Genomic DNA, 16,226 nt, shown 5'->3' on the forward strand with positions numbered 1-16,226 from the left:
CTGAGCCTCGCTGTTATGCATATCCGTGAGTTAAAGTCCAGTTTTCACACATGCACACATATCCTTGGCATGCTCTCTCCCTGTTCGGTTGCAATTTGGTTCATTTTTGCTCGTTCTCCATCCTGAAAGCTTGCTGGGAGGTGCTCCTTATCCGAGCCCTCTTATCCTGAAGACCGCTACATGGATGGTTACATAAAATTCAAAGAGCGTTACACATTTGCTTGGCTGACGACTAATGCAGAGCTTAGCAGCAGATGTTTGTTGGTCTGTTCATGGATTATATACGTCAATCCAGGACCTGACATTGATTGCATGTAGATTTATCGTAATTTACTGATCTCGCCTTACACATTTTCACCACCTCTGATCAAGGATTTCTAATGGTATGTAATAACTTTTGGATGGAAGGTCATGTAAAAGGATGCTGTTCATTTTGGAGAAGACTCAGAAGAGTCTGCGTTGTGATCAAAATCATCTAATCTCACTTGTCTGCCGCGCCACATGGCATTTGTAGGTTGCAAACGGGTGTAAGGCCATAAATATATAAAATGTGTTTTGCTTCAGAAAGAAAAGAGTATAACGGCCAGAAGAGGAATAAAAAACTCTTGTGCAAAAAGTCAGAGTCATTCAAGAACAGATGAAGCACCAAAGCTGATCAAATCCATGCCCTTCAATAAATTGAGAAAATCAAGTACCCGGAAAAAGACTGGTTGTACATTAGATGAAACTTATGGGATCACAGAAGCGAAATTGCCCTATTATTGACAAGTTCTTAAGAACATAGCAACATCACTGCATGGGCTTAGGGAGGGGGTGGCACTGTTTTTTCGGGGTGTCGAACCAAACCTATACTGTTTAAAAAGGCACACCATAAAATTCCTGTTCCTGCGTGTTGTTAGGAAGCTCCGGCAAGGGCGCTTCGTTCCGAAGAACCTTAATCACTTGACTGGCCTTCGGCCTCTCTCTCTTATCAGATTGTGTGCACCACAACCCCACAATCAACAAGCACTCCATTTCCCTGTGGTCGAACTGTCCTTCTAGTCTCTCGTCCGCCGCGCTCAGCACGCTCCCTGTGTGGTACAGTTGCCAGACCCATCTGATCAGCGGGACCTGAAACTCTTCGACTTCATAAGTCCTCCTACCACAAGCGATCTCCAGGGCCACAACCCCGAAGCTGAACATGTCGGACTCTCTGCTTGCCCTCCCCTCATTTAAGTACTCTGGAGCTAAGTAGCCTAGAGTCCCGACCACTCCCGTCTTTTGCGTCCTCAATAGAGGGTCCACTAGCTTGGCAACGCCAAAGTCGCCGAGCTTGGTGCTGAAGTCTGTGTCTAACAGGATATTAGCCGATTTGATGTCCCTGTGAAGCACGCATTGGCCTGCATCTTCATGGAGATAGTGAAGGGCTGAGGCCAATCCCAGGGCTATACTGTACCTCGCTTCCCACTGGAGCATCCTCCCATTTCCGAATAGATGCATGTCGAGGCTACCATTAGGCATGTACTCGTAAACGAGCATAAACTCACCTCTTTCATGACACCATCCGATGAACTTCACCAGGTTCCGGTGCACCAGGCCGCTAATTACCTTCACTTCATTGATGAAGAGTTTCTCGGAGTTTTCGTGCTGTGCAAATATTCTCTTGACAGCGACAACTTGGCCTTGATTACCCAAGTTTCCCTTATAAACGTGCCCTGATCCACCATGGCCCAGTCTACGATCAAGTGCAAAGCGGTTCGTTGCAGTTCTCAGCATTTGATAAGAGAACTGTCTAGGCAGGGCTCCTCTTTGGATGTCCATGTTGAGGGCCAAACCATCGTATACACGCCTCCTGTCTTCCCTTTGCTCATCGCCCTTTTTGAATCTCGTCTTCACGATCCACCAGGCGAGTCCAACAAGAAGCACCAAAACAAAGATTGGAGCAACAATAACTGCTACGAGTTTTGCAGTCGAAAAGTGCCCTTTTTTGTGACTAACTACGGGAGGACTTTCGTTAAATGGCCTCCCGTCCAAATTTGAGGAGAACTCCCATGAATTGATGATGTGGTTCTCGCTGTTATTACCGGTGGCTGCTGAAAACCCAATTGTGACAAACTCCGGGAGGACTTTCGTTAGATCGATTGGATAGGATAGCGATCCTGTGGAGGCGCGGTTTTGCTTGTATGTCCAGGACACACTAAGATTCTTGGCGGTGGCATTGTAACTTATTGAAACATCTGCTGGTTCTCCACTGGTGATGGCGGCATTCCAGGGGAAAGTCGTTACAGACCTGATCAAGTTGTTATTGATCCCAACATGCTGCCCATCAGGATCCCACCCTTTGTCAGAGAATGTATCGAACTCGACCATCACTATCTGGTTATTAGTTGCCAAGGTATTAAAAGTGCTTGTGTTGAACAGTCCCAAATACCCATCGGCCGAGTTGGGCGGGAGGGGAAAACCGAAAGGAGCAAGGAAGAACGCAATGCCACCGCTGAACAAAGTCGAGTTACGGGGGTTGATGGTAAGAGAGAAGTGAGTAGTGAAATCCGTGGCTTTGCCGGTGGACGAATTCCACAATTGCACAGGTTGAGCGTATATGGCGTGGCCTACAAGGAACGGATGGTCGACCTTGGTGAGGTTGATTGCTCCTGAAGGTGCCGACGCATCTCCTTGGTATGCTATGTCGGCATCGTTGGGATAGAAGTAGGTTTTGTTGAAGAAAAGCGAACAGACGGATGGCAGTAAGAGATGCAGTAGAGTGAGTATGAAGAAGCTCTCGCTCAAGCAAGGATGATGAGAACTTGACATTCTACCCATGGACATGGAGTCTTTGGGTTGTGATTTTCTGGGAACGATGCAAAGACAGGATACAGGCGTGGATTATTATGCAGACGTTGTGTCAAAGTTTGACTTTGTATTTATAGTTTTTTACAAATATTCGAGGAGTTGACTTTGATATGGTCCATGGAGCGGCATCTAGGTGACGGGGACAGATAATCTCAGTTGTGCATGTCTACGGGAAATTTCGTATCCTGTTGGCTGACAAGGACAATTTTATATAAGGGAAGGTTTAACTTTGAATCATTGAGCAGTTTAATATGCAGAAATTGGCTCATAATCTCCCTATTGATTATTTGTGGCATCATCTTAAAGTTTAGGCACTTTTAAAATATTTCGGGGACAAATATAATGAAAATCCTAAAAATTGTTATGAATGTAAAATGGAATTTTAAAACTCGTTCAATTAATACAATCGAAGTCCTTCCGTTAACATTTCAATTTGTCCAACAGAATATGCTGGCTTGACATTTTTAAATGAATCTCTCTCCTACGTTGCCTTTTTTTTTTTATTATTAATTATCTTCTTCTTCAAATCTTATATAAATTAAATTTAAAAAAACAAAAAGAGCTAAAATTTTATCTTAAAAGAAAACTGAAAAAAAAAAAAAAAAGGAGAATGGTAGCGCCTCACCGGTGGGGTGTTGCCACCATCACTGCCCATCACTAGAGTTGCCGATGGAGGCTGTCAGGCTTGGGCAAGGATGGCCGGCACTTGCTAATCCCAGGCGAGTTGTGCTCACTTGGACCTAGCAAGGGTCGCTAGCCCCAAGCAAAGGCCGGGGTCACCTAGATGTAGGTGAGCCTCGCCATCCTCGGGTGAGGATGTCTCGCCCAAGCCTAGCGAGCTCGAGCCTACTAAGGTTCACCGGCCCCTCTAGCGGCCAGCCTCCCATGAGGCCTTGCCATTCACTATTTTCTTTTCTTTTTTCAGTTCTGTTTTTTAAATAAAATTTTAGCCTTTTTTAAAAAAGAAATTGCACTTCTGCAAAGTTTTATGATCGACCTGTACTTTCTCAATGAGTATTAGGACTTTTAGTGCACCTGGACGCGTATTTAAGCATTATGCCCACTACGGAAGCTATCATTTTGTTATTTCTATAATACCGGTTGGAACTATAATGCAGGCCAAGATGGAAATCTGCAGACAAACCGCGATGCCGAAATCGTCCACCTCGGAGTGCCTGAACTTCAAAGATGAGCAATTATTTAAAAAAATCCGATTCGGACAGGCGAGGAGACGTGCATGCCTGAGACTATGAACGCAACTTGCAAATTACAACACGTAAGCACGGAGTAATCGGTATTATAATACCCTGATGACGAAATCCTGGCCCAAAAAGGAGGAGCAGAACACCAGATGTAGTCATGTAGTGGGATAATTTAAGTATAATGGACCTCTTAAACTACATGGTAGCCTTGCTAGGGAAGGAATACCGGCAGGGGATAAAGGGATATTCCTCGTTTGGCATCTAGGAGCGTGACATCATGATGTATAGATGGTAATCACGTCCGGCATTTGACCTTGTAAAAGTCTTGAAAGCGCTGTCTCCTTTGAGGAAATCGTAGCAGCTGAGGACTTGCGAATTGCGCACTGCCCGTTCATGCCTATGAACTGTTGTTTGTCTGATGAGAAGCAACGATGAGAGGGCTTATGATCAGTTTCCTGGGGTTGAGGAAACCCCGTCAAATGCGAAAAGGAGAGAACGGAGAGGGGGAAAGGCTTAAACCCCCCTGAACGAAGAAGTTGACCGTAGTTCTTGCACAGTCATCGTACTCTGTTCAAAGGCACAAGATTTAGCTGTACCGTAGCACTTAAAAAAAGCTCTCTCTCTCTCTCTCTCTGCGTGTATGTGCGTGATTGCTCGGGCACGAGAACATGATTCGAGTGCGGGGGGACCATTATTTTCTTGTAAAAAGCTCTGTCTCTGGAGGTGCCGCCTTCATAAAATTGTTTATCCAAGAAGGAACTCGCACTTATTTCCGATTTTCATTGATGCAATCTAAGTATTCCGAAATCTGACCCTCCTTAGCTATAAAACCACGCGTCCAAATCGAGCTACTAGAGAGTGCGGCAATGGATGTTTCAAGCCGGCTTTGAGGTAAAGCTGGAACTCCTTGCAGTCATTTTCAGGATTACTTAACAAAAGAATTGAGCGCAGTTTTTTGTGCTTATCGCTTAAGTGAACACAAGAAGGATTCCCGGATTGCCGTGGAATGAGCTTATAGAGACCTGTAGGACAGAGATGATCGATTTTTCTGAGGATGCAGTAGGACAGCTTAAGAATAAAAACATCTATCTCAATAGCAAATGTTGTCCTAACTATACTTTCTTTTGTTATGTCAAACTAACAAAAAACCAAGTCCCGGATGAGTAAATATGGAAGATTAGAAAGCCGATTCATTAAAATTATTGGGTAGTAGGGATACATCAAAAAAAAAAAAAAAAAAATTCAGGCAAAATTCACTCGATTAACATATTTGAGCTACGATGAAAAGAGAGAGTTTCTGCAAATAAAGCCTCAAGCTCCTGCAGTTCCCATTTAATTGCGCAAACGACTGTTCAGTGAAGACGCTTATGACATTCTCAATCCGTTTGTGAAGCAAGGCGGGTGAAGTGTAAAATGCTCCTGATCATGCATGTCTGCGGGTAGTTTTGATGGGTGCTTCGAACTTAAGGACCTTATTTATCTCTTTTATTTTTGGCCTCTGCTTATTATCTGTATGACTACACCACAAACCCACAATTAGCAAAAATGCCATTTCTTTTTCATGAAAAACCATCTTCAATCTCTCATTGGCGGCGCCAAGAATGTTCCCTGCGAGATGGAGCCGCCAAACCCACCTCCATAGTGGCACATGGTATTCATCATCGAGAAGAATAAGAAGTTAAAAGTTCTGCTTATGAATCTGAGCACGGCAATTGCACTATAGATTTAGGCCGTCTGGGCCATGAAATTTCAGAATTTAAGAAGCCAATCACATAGAAATAGACGTCTTTGAATCATTGCATGAATCAGGTTTTGCATGTGCTCATATTATTACTATAGACATTTGGAAACTGATCAACCACATCATTCATTTGAACCGAGGATGGTAACAATAAGTCCTCTGATCCTTGATGGTAGTGTCATGATCCGTGAATCTTTCCGTTCTCGTGACACTTGTGAATAGTGCTTGGGGTTATCGAGTGAAGAATGAGGAAGCAAAGGGGACGAACACAGGTTTGGGGGAGTAGCGTCAAGACAGTTGGTACTAGGAGTTCTAAGATAGAATGATTATATTACTTAGGAGCTCTGAATGCCAGATTGGCCTCCCGTGCACAAATTGGTCGGGAGTAGATGCCATTTTCCTAATGAGGCCACGACAAACCAAAACCAGTTGTTGAGCCTAAATAGATCTACTATCTCACTCGATGGACTAGATGCCCGAGCGAAGCTAGGCATGATACGATCTCGTATAAAAGAACTATTCGTCATATTGTTCACTGGAACAACTATAGAAAAAAGGCTGGCCTAGTAAATTCCACTCGCCAAGCACTACATGGGTTAACTCGTAGCCAAAAAACTAGTGACAAATGGTATCAAAGCAGGAATCCATACAGTAAGTGGGTGAGTCAAAGAATCGGACTCCTCACTTCAATCTAGGTTGAATTGGGAAGTACTAGTAGTCTACTTGGTCCTACGAGGCGAAGAGTGAATCGCCGGGGCAAAAGGCGCTCGGACAAAGCGTGGCTCTCAACTAAGCTTCTAGGATGACAATGAGGGCACTAGGAAGAGTTAGTTCCTCACCGAGCAGGTGGAGTTAGAGAACCAAATCCTTACTAAATGTGGATAACGTTCTTGGAACAATCGGTGAATCCAAAGAGGAGGTCTACTGTCACGTTTTGAACAAGGAAAGAACCTCCATTTAGTTAGCTGAGGTCAATATGCTTAGTAGGCAAAAATGGTGCTCCCAAAAGATGTAGTTGGCGAGAAATGTCACACTTGCCGAAGAAAGTGCAAGTGACCGAAAATGGCCACTGACATCAAAAGAGGCTACCAATGGAGCAAAACCTGTTTTGTTGGGCAAGCGTGACCATTTGATGTGAGATCCTGAAAGTGGCGCATCAATGGTTAAGGAACACAAGGAAGTGACAAAACATATCGCAATGAGGGTATTGCGAAATTGAGTGGGGGAAAATGTCACGATTCGTGAATCCTCCTTGATGCTTGAGGTTATCGAGTGAAGAGTGAGGAAGCAAAGGAGATGGACAACTGATCTGTGAGAGTGGCGTTAGGACAGTTGGTGCTAAAAATTCTAGGATAGAAGGATTATATTACTTAGAAGTTCTGAAGGCAGGGTTGGCCTCCTGTGCACAAATTGGTCGAGAGCTGATGTCGCTCTCTTAACGAGGCCATGGCAGGCCGAAACTTGTTGTTAAACCTAAAGAGATTTGCTATCCCACTAGATAGACTAAATGCCCGAGTGAAGCTGGGCATGGTACAATCCCGTATAAAAGAGCTATTCGCCGTATTGTTTAATGGAACAACTATAGAAAGAAGGTTGGCGAATTTTGTTCACCAAGTGCCGCACGGGTTAATCTGCAGCCAAGGAACTATCGACCTAGTAGTCCCTGAGAATGCTCGAGAGACAAACACATGGAGTTGGTTGCCAATATATTGGACAACCGATCTTGCATTTAACATAGGTTCATTCGATCTATTTTTATTGTTCAAGCCAAAATATAAAGGTTACGGTCCTGGCATAAATAAGGCAAAACTGCCGACTGATTAAAATAGGCTTCTCTTTTGGCTCTTTGTATCTCCATGGAGAAACTTTCAAAACATATAGATCGAGACTTGTGGTCATTGCCAGGTACTCGGCCTAATTTATCACACAGATAGTCAATAAATTAGAAGTATCAAGAGTTTCTTCCATATTAAACAGCCAAATGTGCTATCGATAAAAATCGGCCAAACTCCATAAATACAGCAAGATGGCAAGAGTCAAGAAGCTCTTCACATAAAATCCAGGATCGATACTCCTGGCATGGTCAGCGGTTTCTCGTGTACTGTTACTCATCCCATTCTAAAATCCTTTTTCTCCTATACATGAACGGATTCCTCAACGCCGAGTTTAAATATGGCGTCATTGTTCATTCATCTTAATCCTCTAAGCTTTATATTCCCTTTCAAAGTATGGTACTCATCATCATTGCAAATTAATTCCACTTCATCAATCCTAATGGCATCTAATATTACCCTAGCATCATTTTTTCAACTGAATGAGGAATACTTACAAGCCGACGTGCCCAGTTAAACTAAAAACTAGAAAACAGTGCCCTTCATTTCATCACATTCCATGGTTAGCATTCCTTTCATTTTATCCTTGATCACCCCTTCCTCTGCTAAGATGTTCAAGAGTCCCTGTGGATAATTTTCCAAGTTAGGCTTGCCTTCGTCAAGAGATGTAACAAGAAAATGAAGGTTCTGTGTAAGTTCAAAAGCATCAAGAAAGTGAAGAAATCAACATCGAGTGGCAGTCCTTGATTCTATGTCCGCTGAAACAAAATAAAAAAGTGCTTTACAATACAAGTCAACCATCATAGCTAAAACAACAAAGCAGGATCCCTCTTCTCACGTGGTTCTGATTGTTGAAGAAGCTGATGTGCCTGATAGGCTCGACAGTAAGCAAGGTGAATGAGGTGCCTAATGACCTTCTTTGTGCATGTCTTTTGGAAGTTCTGGCAAGGGAGCTTAAACGTGAGAACTCGAATCACCTTTCCAACCTTTGGTGTCTGTTATGAATTATGAGTAGACCACGAGCCCACTTATCAACAAGCACTTTATATCTTTTTTTGCTACAGACCCTATGCAATCTCTTATCAGCCGTGCCGAGAATGTCTCCTGTGACATAGAGCTCTTGAACCCACTTCGTAAAAGAAGAGATGAATCAGAAATCTGATATAGGGCCTCAAAAGATAGGACTCATCGGTAAGAACGAATCAATCAGTAATCGATGGATCACACACTTGTTGGAGACGGGGGCAAGAGCAAGGGCAGTGGCAAGGACAGGTCTGACAATTGACAAAGTATACAAGTGATGAAATAGTAAAATCTGGGGACAAGGGTAAAGGTGAGGAATGGGATGTCGGCGCCCTGCTAATAAGCTCGCGAGGCAAGGGACATGCCGACAACCTGCCTTCCCAACTAAGTCTGATGAGAGTAACGTATTAAGGATGCCTTCTGCCGTCAGCAGGCAATGGCTAACAAGGCTCTTTTCCCTAAATATCTTGGGAAGGTTGGGTACGAAACTCGCTCAGTGAGATTCTTCTGAAGGTAAGCATTGACCTGAGGCACTGCTGTTTGAAGTCTCTCGAATTACATGTTTTAGGGAGTTGAACATCTTATTCTTATGAGTGGCCTATAGGACTATAAGCCAGGAGCAAGGATTTTGAGAAGTGTAATTGAACATTGTAAATTTTCCATCAATCACTTGGACTTTATTGCTTGCAGCCTCCGCCATGGACTATGCATGACCACTTAACTGGACCAATCATCTTAACATAAGTGAAGCACTGTTAGCGAAAACCATCTAGTTGGCTATTTCATCCCCAATCCACTGGCTGATTAGCTTAGCAAAGGTGTGTCCTAAGGGGTTAGCTGATTTATAGAGATGAGTGAAACTTCTTGACTTAGGTTAAACGTGATATTTTGTTGTCATAGGCTAAGTAAGGTTACAGACCAACCGGATGCGACTGTATAACAGCACTGCATAGGGGAGAAAATATGCAGGAATAGAGAAATGATAGCATTGAGATACTTGGCATGGTGCTGGAGTCCCACAGGCACGTGTGCTTCAAGTACACGATGCGGCCAACCCGGAAGAAGAGCAAGCCACCGACTTCAGTAAGCGATGCGTGGTTGTACTTGGCCTTTCCACTCCTTCATAGACTCCATCACTGGATTGGGGTATGTTGAAAGAAAAACACTCAGCAGAGGGAAGGAACGGAAGGCACAAAGCAAAGGCTAAAGTTGTGTAGACGTTCACTCGATGAGAAGCGTAAGTCTGCGGCATTAGATTTGATTACGCTGGACACTGGGATTGATTTGATTATATGGGACACTGATAACCTTCATAACTTGAATGCATAGGATACTTCAGAATCCTGAGACATTGTCCTAGATTTTACAAGCAATAGGGACTACAATATCGGCATCTGATAATCGGGGTAGTTACATTCAGGCTGTTCGGACATATAGAAAAGCCAAATGGATAGAGATGGACACTCTCTTCGACGTCATTGCATGTTTCAATCCCTCCCATCATGTTTACTGTTCACAGACCAATCTCGGGACATGACTCATAGTATTCAATGTAGACATACTTGCTGGCATGACACTTAAAAAGCCAAATCAAAAAGATTGGAAAGAGATTAGCATCAACAATGCAAATGTTGGGGAGAATTACCAAAAAAGTACTAAACTTATTGTAATTGTGTCATTTCAGTTCTAAACATTTTTTTGGCCAATTCAGTCCTAAACATGTTGTAATTATGCTAATTCAATCCATCCAGTGGATTTGCTGACTACTACGACGGAGAAAAAACCAAAGAGGAAGAAGAAGAGAAAAAAGAAAAGGAATAAAAATAAAAATATAAAAATAATAAAAATTTGGAAAAAAATATAAAATACTATTAAAAATTACCACATTAGCGTTCGCCGAATGGCTAGCGCCAGTCAACATTTACATCAGTGCCGGTCTGCCAAATTTAGTTGAATGGACTGAATTGGTAATATTTAAGATTGAATTGGCCAAAAAAATTAGAAATGAATTGGCACAATTGCAATAGATTTAGAACTTTTTGGTAATTCTACCCTAGTGTTGCTATACGATTCGACCATCTATAGCACCGGACATGAGGAATGATACACTCTTTGATGATTTCAAATAATTTCCTCCCTTGTACAAAGAATTTCTCTTGTGATTTTCACTATGCTCAAGTTAATTATATCCATTGGTTAAATCATGAAGATATTATAGTCATGAGCTTTAATTTTTATGCCCACTCGATTGAAGTTTGTTCATATATTGTTTGAAACCATTATTGTTTTGCTATCCAATTGAATCACTTTTGGTGATGCAAGACTACTGTCACAGTCTGAAATTGGATGAATCATTGTTATGGCACGAGTGTGGCTATGTACCTTATCGGGTGTGTTTGGGAGAGGCATTCCCAAAGCCCCTTGGGCATCTAAAGTTCTTTAGGCCAAATAAAGTGTGTTTGGCAAACTTTTTTTGAACCCCATTTCTCCAATACAAGCCTTCCAAAGGTTGAAATCCTAAAGCAGCTCAGGGGTGCCTTGAGCTTTTGCCTTTTAAGCATGCTGACCTACTATTGTTCATCTTCTTCTTCTTCTTATCTATTGAATGGGACTGGCATGGCTGTGAGTGGTCGCCAACGAAGGGCAAGCAATCAAGCGACCCCCGACAACGGTCGCAACAACCCAAATTTGTCGCGTGACCAGGCGGCTCTCGTTGAGGTTGGCTGGTCATTCCGGTGACTTAGATCTGGGTCATCGATCGCGCGACCCACCTCCAATGACCTAGATCTAGGTCGTCGCGAGGTCGCGTGACCTCCGTCGACATTGATCTGGGTCGTCGGTCGCGCGACCTCTGTTGACCTAGATATGGGTCATCGATCGCACAACCCACCTTCGAGGACCTAGATCTAGGTTGTGGCAAGATCGCGCGACCTCCGTCAACCCAGTGTGGCCTCACCGCAACCCAAAATTTGGGTTGCCAAAGGTCGTGCGACCTCACCGAGTGATACCTAGATCTAGGTCATTGGGTCGCTAGTCACACAACTCACCTCTGATGACCTAGTTTTGGGTTGTGCGACCTCACCGCGACCCACTTCTAGGTTTCTTCAGGCAAAACCCAAATTTGGGTTGCTGGGTCGCCGATCACGTGACCCACGTGGAAAGGTCACGTGACCTCCTACGACCCAGATCTGGGTCGTGTGAGGACATGCAGAGGTTGCAGCCACTTGATCGCGCCCCGAGGGTCGCTCAACCTCAAGTGGCCATTGCCGATGGTCTCAGGGCCGCCTGAGGTCTTGCAACCTCATAGGTTGGCCGTCGGCGATAGATTTCGATTGCCAACGGCCGCTTGTCCTCACCGGCCAATTTTTTTATTTTTCTACTGACTATTGTTTCTTTTTTTAATTACAAAAGTATTTTGTAAATATAATCTCTCAAAACGCCATTTTACTAAAAGGTATTTTATAATGGACTTTTATATTACAATTTAACAAACACAATTTGCATTTTGAAAAATCCTTTTAACTTAAAATCCTTCGCATTTTTCCAAAAGCTTTCCTGAAAAGTCCAACCAAACGCACCATCATGCATGGATCATGCGCAAGGGGTAGGTGTGACAATTCGGCTCGTTGCAAGTGGTGCAAAAGTAGTCGAGTAACTACACATGGCTGTAATCATTGTATCTTCGTTAACAATCACCCAAGAAAGCGCAATTTGAGATGTTACAAATGCTCCCTAATTAAAGCAACTTTTCCTAGTTAATATTGACCAATATCGCCTCTCGACGCTCCTATTCAATTAATTTGATCACTCTGCCATCCTAAAAGCTAAGTGAGGAATTGCATCTTGCATGAACACTCTTGCATTGGCGCTCGCTTTCCACCACCATGGGATTGGTTTGTGCCTAATCCATTTTCAACCATAGATCTACTTGAGACTCTGATACAATCTATAGTGATCAGTCACATTCCACTTAGGCCAAACTCCCAAAAGAAGTAGTTGAAATTACCACATAAGGTTTGATGATTAAGTAAATCATAAATTTATATAGATGAGACCATATCAGATAAACTACTCATGCCCTTAACGATGATGAAATCCACTTTATATACGTAAATCTCATGCATTTATTTTGCTGTCAACTTTGTGAATTAAGTAAGAGCTGAGCTAAAACTCAGGTGGATAGCCTAAATATGGAATTGTTTGCTCATAGTTGTATGTGCTCATAAACACTAGCCTGCTCCTGAACCACCAAATCAGTTTGAGGAGGACACTATAGAATTATGCGCATTTTTTTTTATCGAAATAATTATACATATATGAATAGTCACTTTTTGATACAAACTCTTACTACATACTTGAATAAGTCATGTATTGTTTTCTCATGGCTCAAACAATTCAAGGGGCCTACTCAGGCTTACCCAAAAATTGAGTAAGCTTAAGTCTTTGACACCACTGCGGATCTAATTTTTTTTTTCTAACCTGCCCTTTATAGTTGCAATAAAAGCATTGTACTTTTAAAATAAAATTTCTAAACATTTACTTTATTATAAGTTGCAAGTATTTATGTGGTTGATGTTACTTCAGATTTAGATATAGTTAGTTTGCCTTTATTTATATTCACAAATTAATCTTCTATTTTTATGACATCATTCAGCTTAAAAAAAGAACCTACGCACGTGGCGACATGATTGGGCCATCCCGGCCCATGCTTTCAATTGGGCGACTCTTCTCACTTAACCGGACACAAATTTTTAGGGCTTGGTGGATTCGGGTGAGGCTTAGAAAAGTTTGGCCCACTTGGGTGCCTGAGCCCGTGAGGCCTACTCAATGAGCAAGGGCGCGTTTGGCAACTGGTCCAATAGTATTTGATTCTGTTATTTTGTTCTCGGGAATAAATTTGAAATAAAAATCCATTTAGTAAATTTTTTGCTCCCGAGAACAAATTTGTTCTAGAAAATAGATTTGGAGTAAAATTGAGAAATAAAAAAAAATTGATTCTTTATTCCCATGAACAATTCTAGAATCCAGCTAGTTGAATTTTTTTTCTCTTCTTCTTTCCTTCTTGTTTTTCTTCCTTTTCTCTTCTTCTTCTACTGCTGCTGATCGCCAACAACCGATTGGGTGAACTCATTAGAGGCTCACCAGGCTAGGGTGAGGTCTAGTGAGCTTGTTGGAGGCTTGCCTAGCCAGGTGAGCCTCTCCCGAGCCTCCCTAGCCACCGCCGAGCCTCACCTAGTTGAGTGAGACTCGCCTAGCCATCAATGAGGTTCCGCTGACAAGACACGGTCTCGCTTAGTAGGTTGCCGTCATTCCAAGACCAGCAATCAATTAAGGAAGAAGCTAAAAGAAAAGAAAAAAAGTAATAAAAATATTTAAAAAATTAAAAGAAAATGGTTTTGATTAGAAATTTTGATGACAAAGTGCCAAAGGCAATTTTATCTCCAGAATAAAAATTTTGAGCGATTACCAAATACGTTCAAATTCTTAAAATTTGTTCCAGGAAACAGAAATATAAAAAAAAATCATTTATGATAAAAATTTGTTCCAAAAAATAAAATGGTTACCAAACACGCCTAAGTCTCCAATGTAAGTTACTAACTATAATCAATTAAACTTATATTTAATATGGAAAAAATTACTAATTACATGAAAAGTTTGTTTGTCACAAGTGTATTTAAATTCATTGTTTGTGAAAGTTAACTAAATGCCATACAAAGATTACAAATTTCATATACATTTTCGAATCTCTTAAAGTCTATGCATCGATGAATATCGACACGTGAAATTTATTATAATTTTTTTTTTTGTGATTTCTGAAAATCCAAACAACGCGTTCCATTTGAAAACTCGCTATTTCTCTTCTCCACTCATATGAGTACAATAATGCCATTGGCACTCTAATTGGGAAAAATGAAAAAGACATTGATATTTGTAACAGTGGAATATTCGCTCAGGTAATGATATCTTCACTTGATTTAAGAAAAGTTCCGAATAAAGTTTGATAGATTTAGGGCGCGTTTGATAACGATTATGTTCCCGAAAACTGATTTTGACCAGAAATGATTATTTTTTATTCTGTTATCGGAAATTGACTTTGAGTAAAAAAAACTTGTTTAGTAACTAACCAAAATTTTTATTCTGGAATAGAATTGCGTTTGATATCGTGCTTATTGATTCTATTCCAAATCAATTTCTTTTAATTTTTAAATAATTTTTTTACTTTTTTACTTTTTTCATTTCTTTTTTTTTCCCTTTTCTTCTATTCTTCTTCTTCTTCTTCTTCTTCATGTGGTCAACGATGCTGGTGAACGTCACCGGTAGGCGGGCGAGGCTTGCCCGGCCCCGCCGGGTGGCTAGGCCGGCCTCGCCCGCCCCCACGAGCTCGCTGGACCTCGCCCGGCTCGGCGAGCCTCGCGCTACAATGGCGGACGGCGGTGACAGTGGCGTGAATGGCGGCGGGCGGTGGTGAACGCGTCGCGGGATGATGGAAGGGAAGAATGAGACTTTCATTGTTATGATTCTTTTTTGATTCTCAAATGGAGAATCACATTTTTTTATTTTATTTTATTCTCAATTCTTGTCCAAAGCTGTTTCCAGGAACAAAAATTTTACCAAACGCAATTCTCGTCCCGAACTGATTCTGAGAAGAAAAAATCAAAATCATGCACTATTTAGATGGTTACCAAACAGTGCCTTAGAGTTTGTCTGTTTCGCAAAAATATGGCATTTATGGAAAAGAGTTTTCTAAAAAATATTTTTCATGAATGCTATATTTTTTTGCTGTTTTGGCTAAAATTTAAAAATGAATTGTAAAATATATTTTGTTGTTCGGTAGGGAAATCTTTTTCCTCCATGCACTCGTTTTGATAATTTTTGTTATTATATATATTTTTAAAATTTTGACTTTTTAATTAATTTTTATTCTTTTTCTTTTTCCTCCTCTTCTTCTTCTTCTTCTTCTTCTTCTTCTTCTTCATTGGTTGTTTGCTAGCCACGACGACGGCCGCCGACTCGATCACAAGCAAGCTAGAGCCTCGCTTGATCGGTGAGGCTAAGCTCACCCGATGCCGACGACTCCCAACACAGGTGGCTAAATCTAGCAAGGCTTAAGCTTGCTCGAGGTTGGTCGTGACTGAGGTGTCACTACATCCAATGAATTGGGCGAGGCTTGAGCCTCAGCGGAGGTTCTTGTTTAGAGACCTTCGGTGAGGCTCCAACCTTGCCTGGGTGCCCAGATCTAGTGGGCTCGAGTTCATTGATGTTGGGCAAGCTTGACCTTCGCTAATCTAGAATTTAGCAAGCTTGAACCTTGGCTCCAGCTTGCCATAGGCCAATCGCCGGCCATCGCCGTAGTCAACAATTAGCCAAGGTCAAGGAAGAAGAAGAAAATAAAGAAATAAAATAATAAAAAAGAAGGATAAATAATCAAAAATTGTTTTTTAAAATAAAATGATCATGTAAAACCAAGATAATAATTAGTTTGGTGAAACAAAGTAAGATGGAAGAAGTTATCGAAATTAAAGTGGAGAACATTTTTCTCATTGTTGACGGTGTTTCTTTCAATGGTCGAAAACTTTTTTCTTGACTAGTTTATTTTTA

The 16,226-nt window shown here is 41.7% G+C and overlaps 1 protein-coding gene across 1 annotated transcript; it reads right to left on the reverse strand.

Annotated features, from left to right (window-relative positions):
- Positions 1–855: 855 nt before the first annotated feature.
- LOC104415009 (L-type lectin-domain containing receptor kinase IX.1) lies at positions 856–2,805 on the reverse strand. Its single transcript, XM_010026235.2, has one exon. It carries the CDS (start codon positions 2,803–2,805, stop codon positions 856–858), a length of 1,950 nt encoding a protein of 649 aa, XP_010024537.2.
- Positions 2,806–16,226: the final 13,421 nt, after the last annotated feature.

The sequence above is a fragment of the Eucalyptus grandis genome, chromosome 1 (assembly GCF_016545825.1).
Source record: "Eucalyptus grandis isolate ANBG69807.140 chromosome 1, ASM1654582v1, whole genome shotgun sequence".
In the NCBI taxonomy this organism is placed as follows: domain Eukaryota; kingdom Viridiplantae; phylum Streptophyta; class Magnoliopsida; order Myrtales; family Myrtaceae; genus Eucalyptus; species Eucalyptus grandis.

Coding starts and splice junctions, on each gene's coding strand:
- LOC104415009 (XM_010026235.2), bottom strand. CDS start 2,805: ATGTCCATGGGTAGAATGTCAAGTTCTCATCATCCTTGCTTGAGCGAG.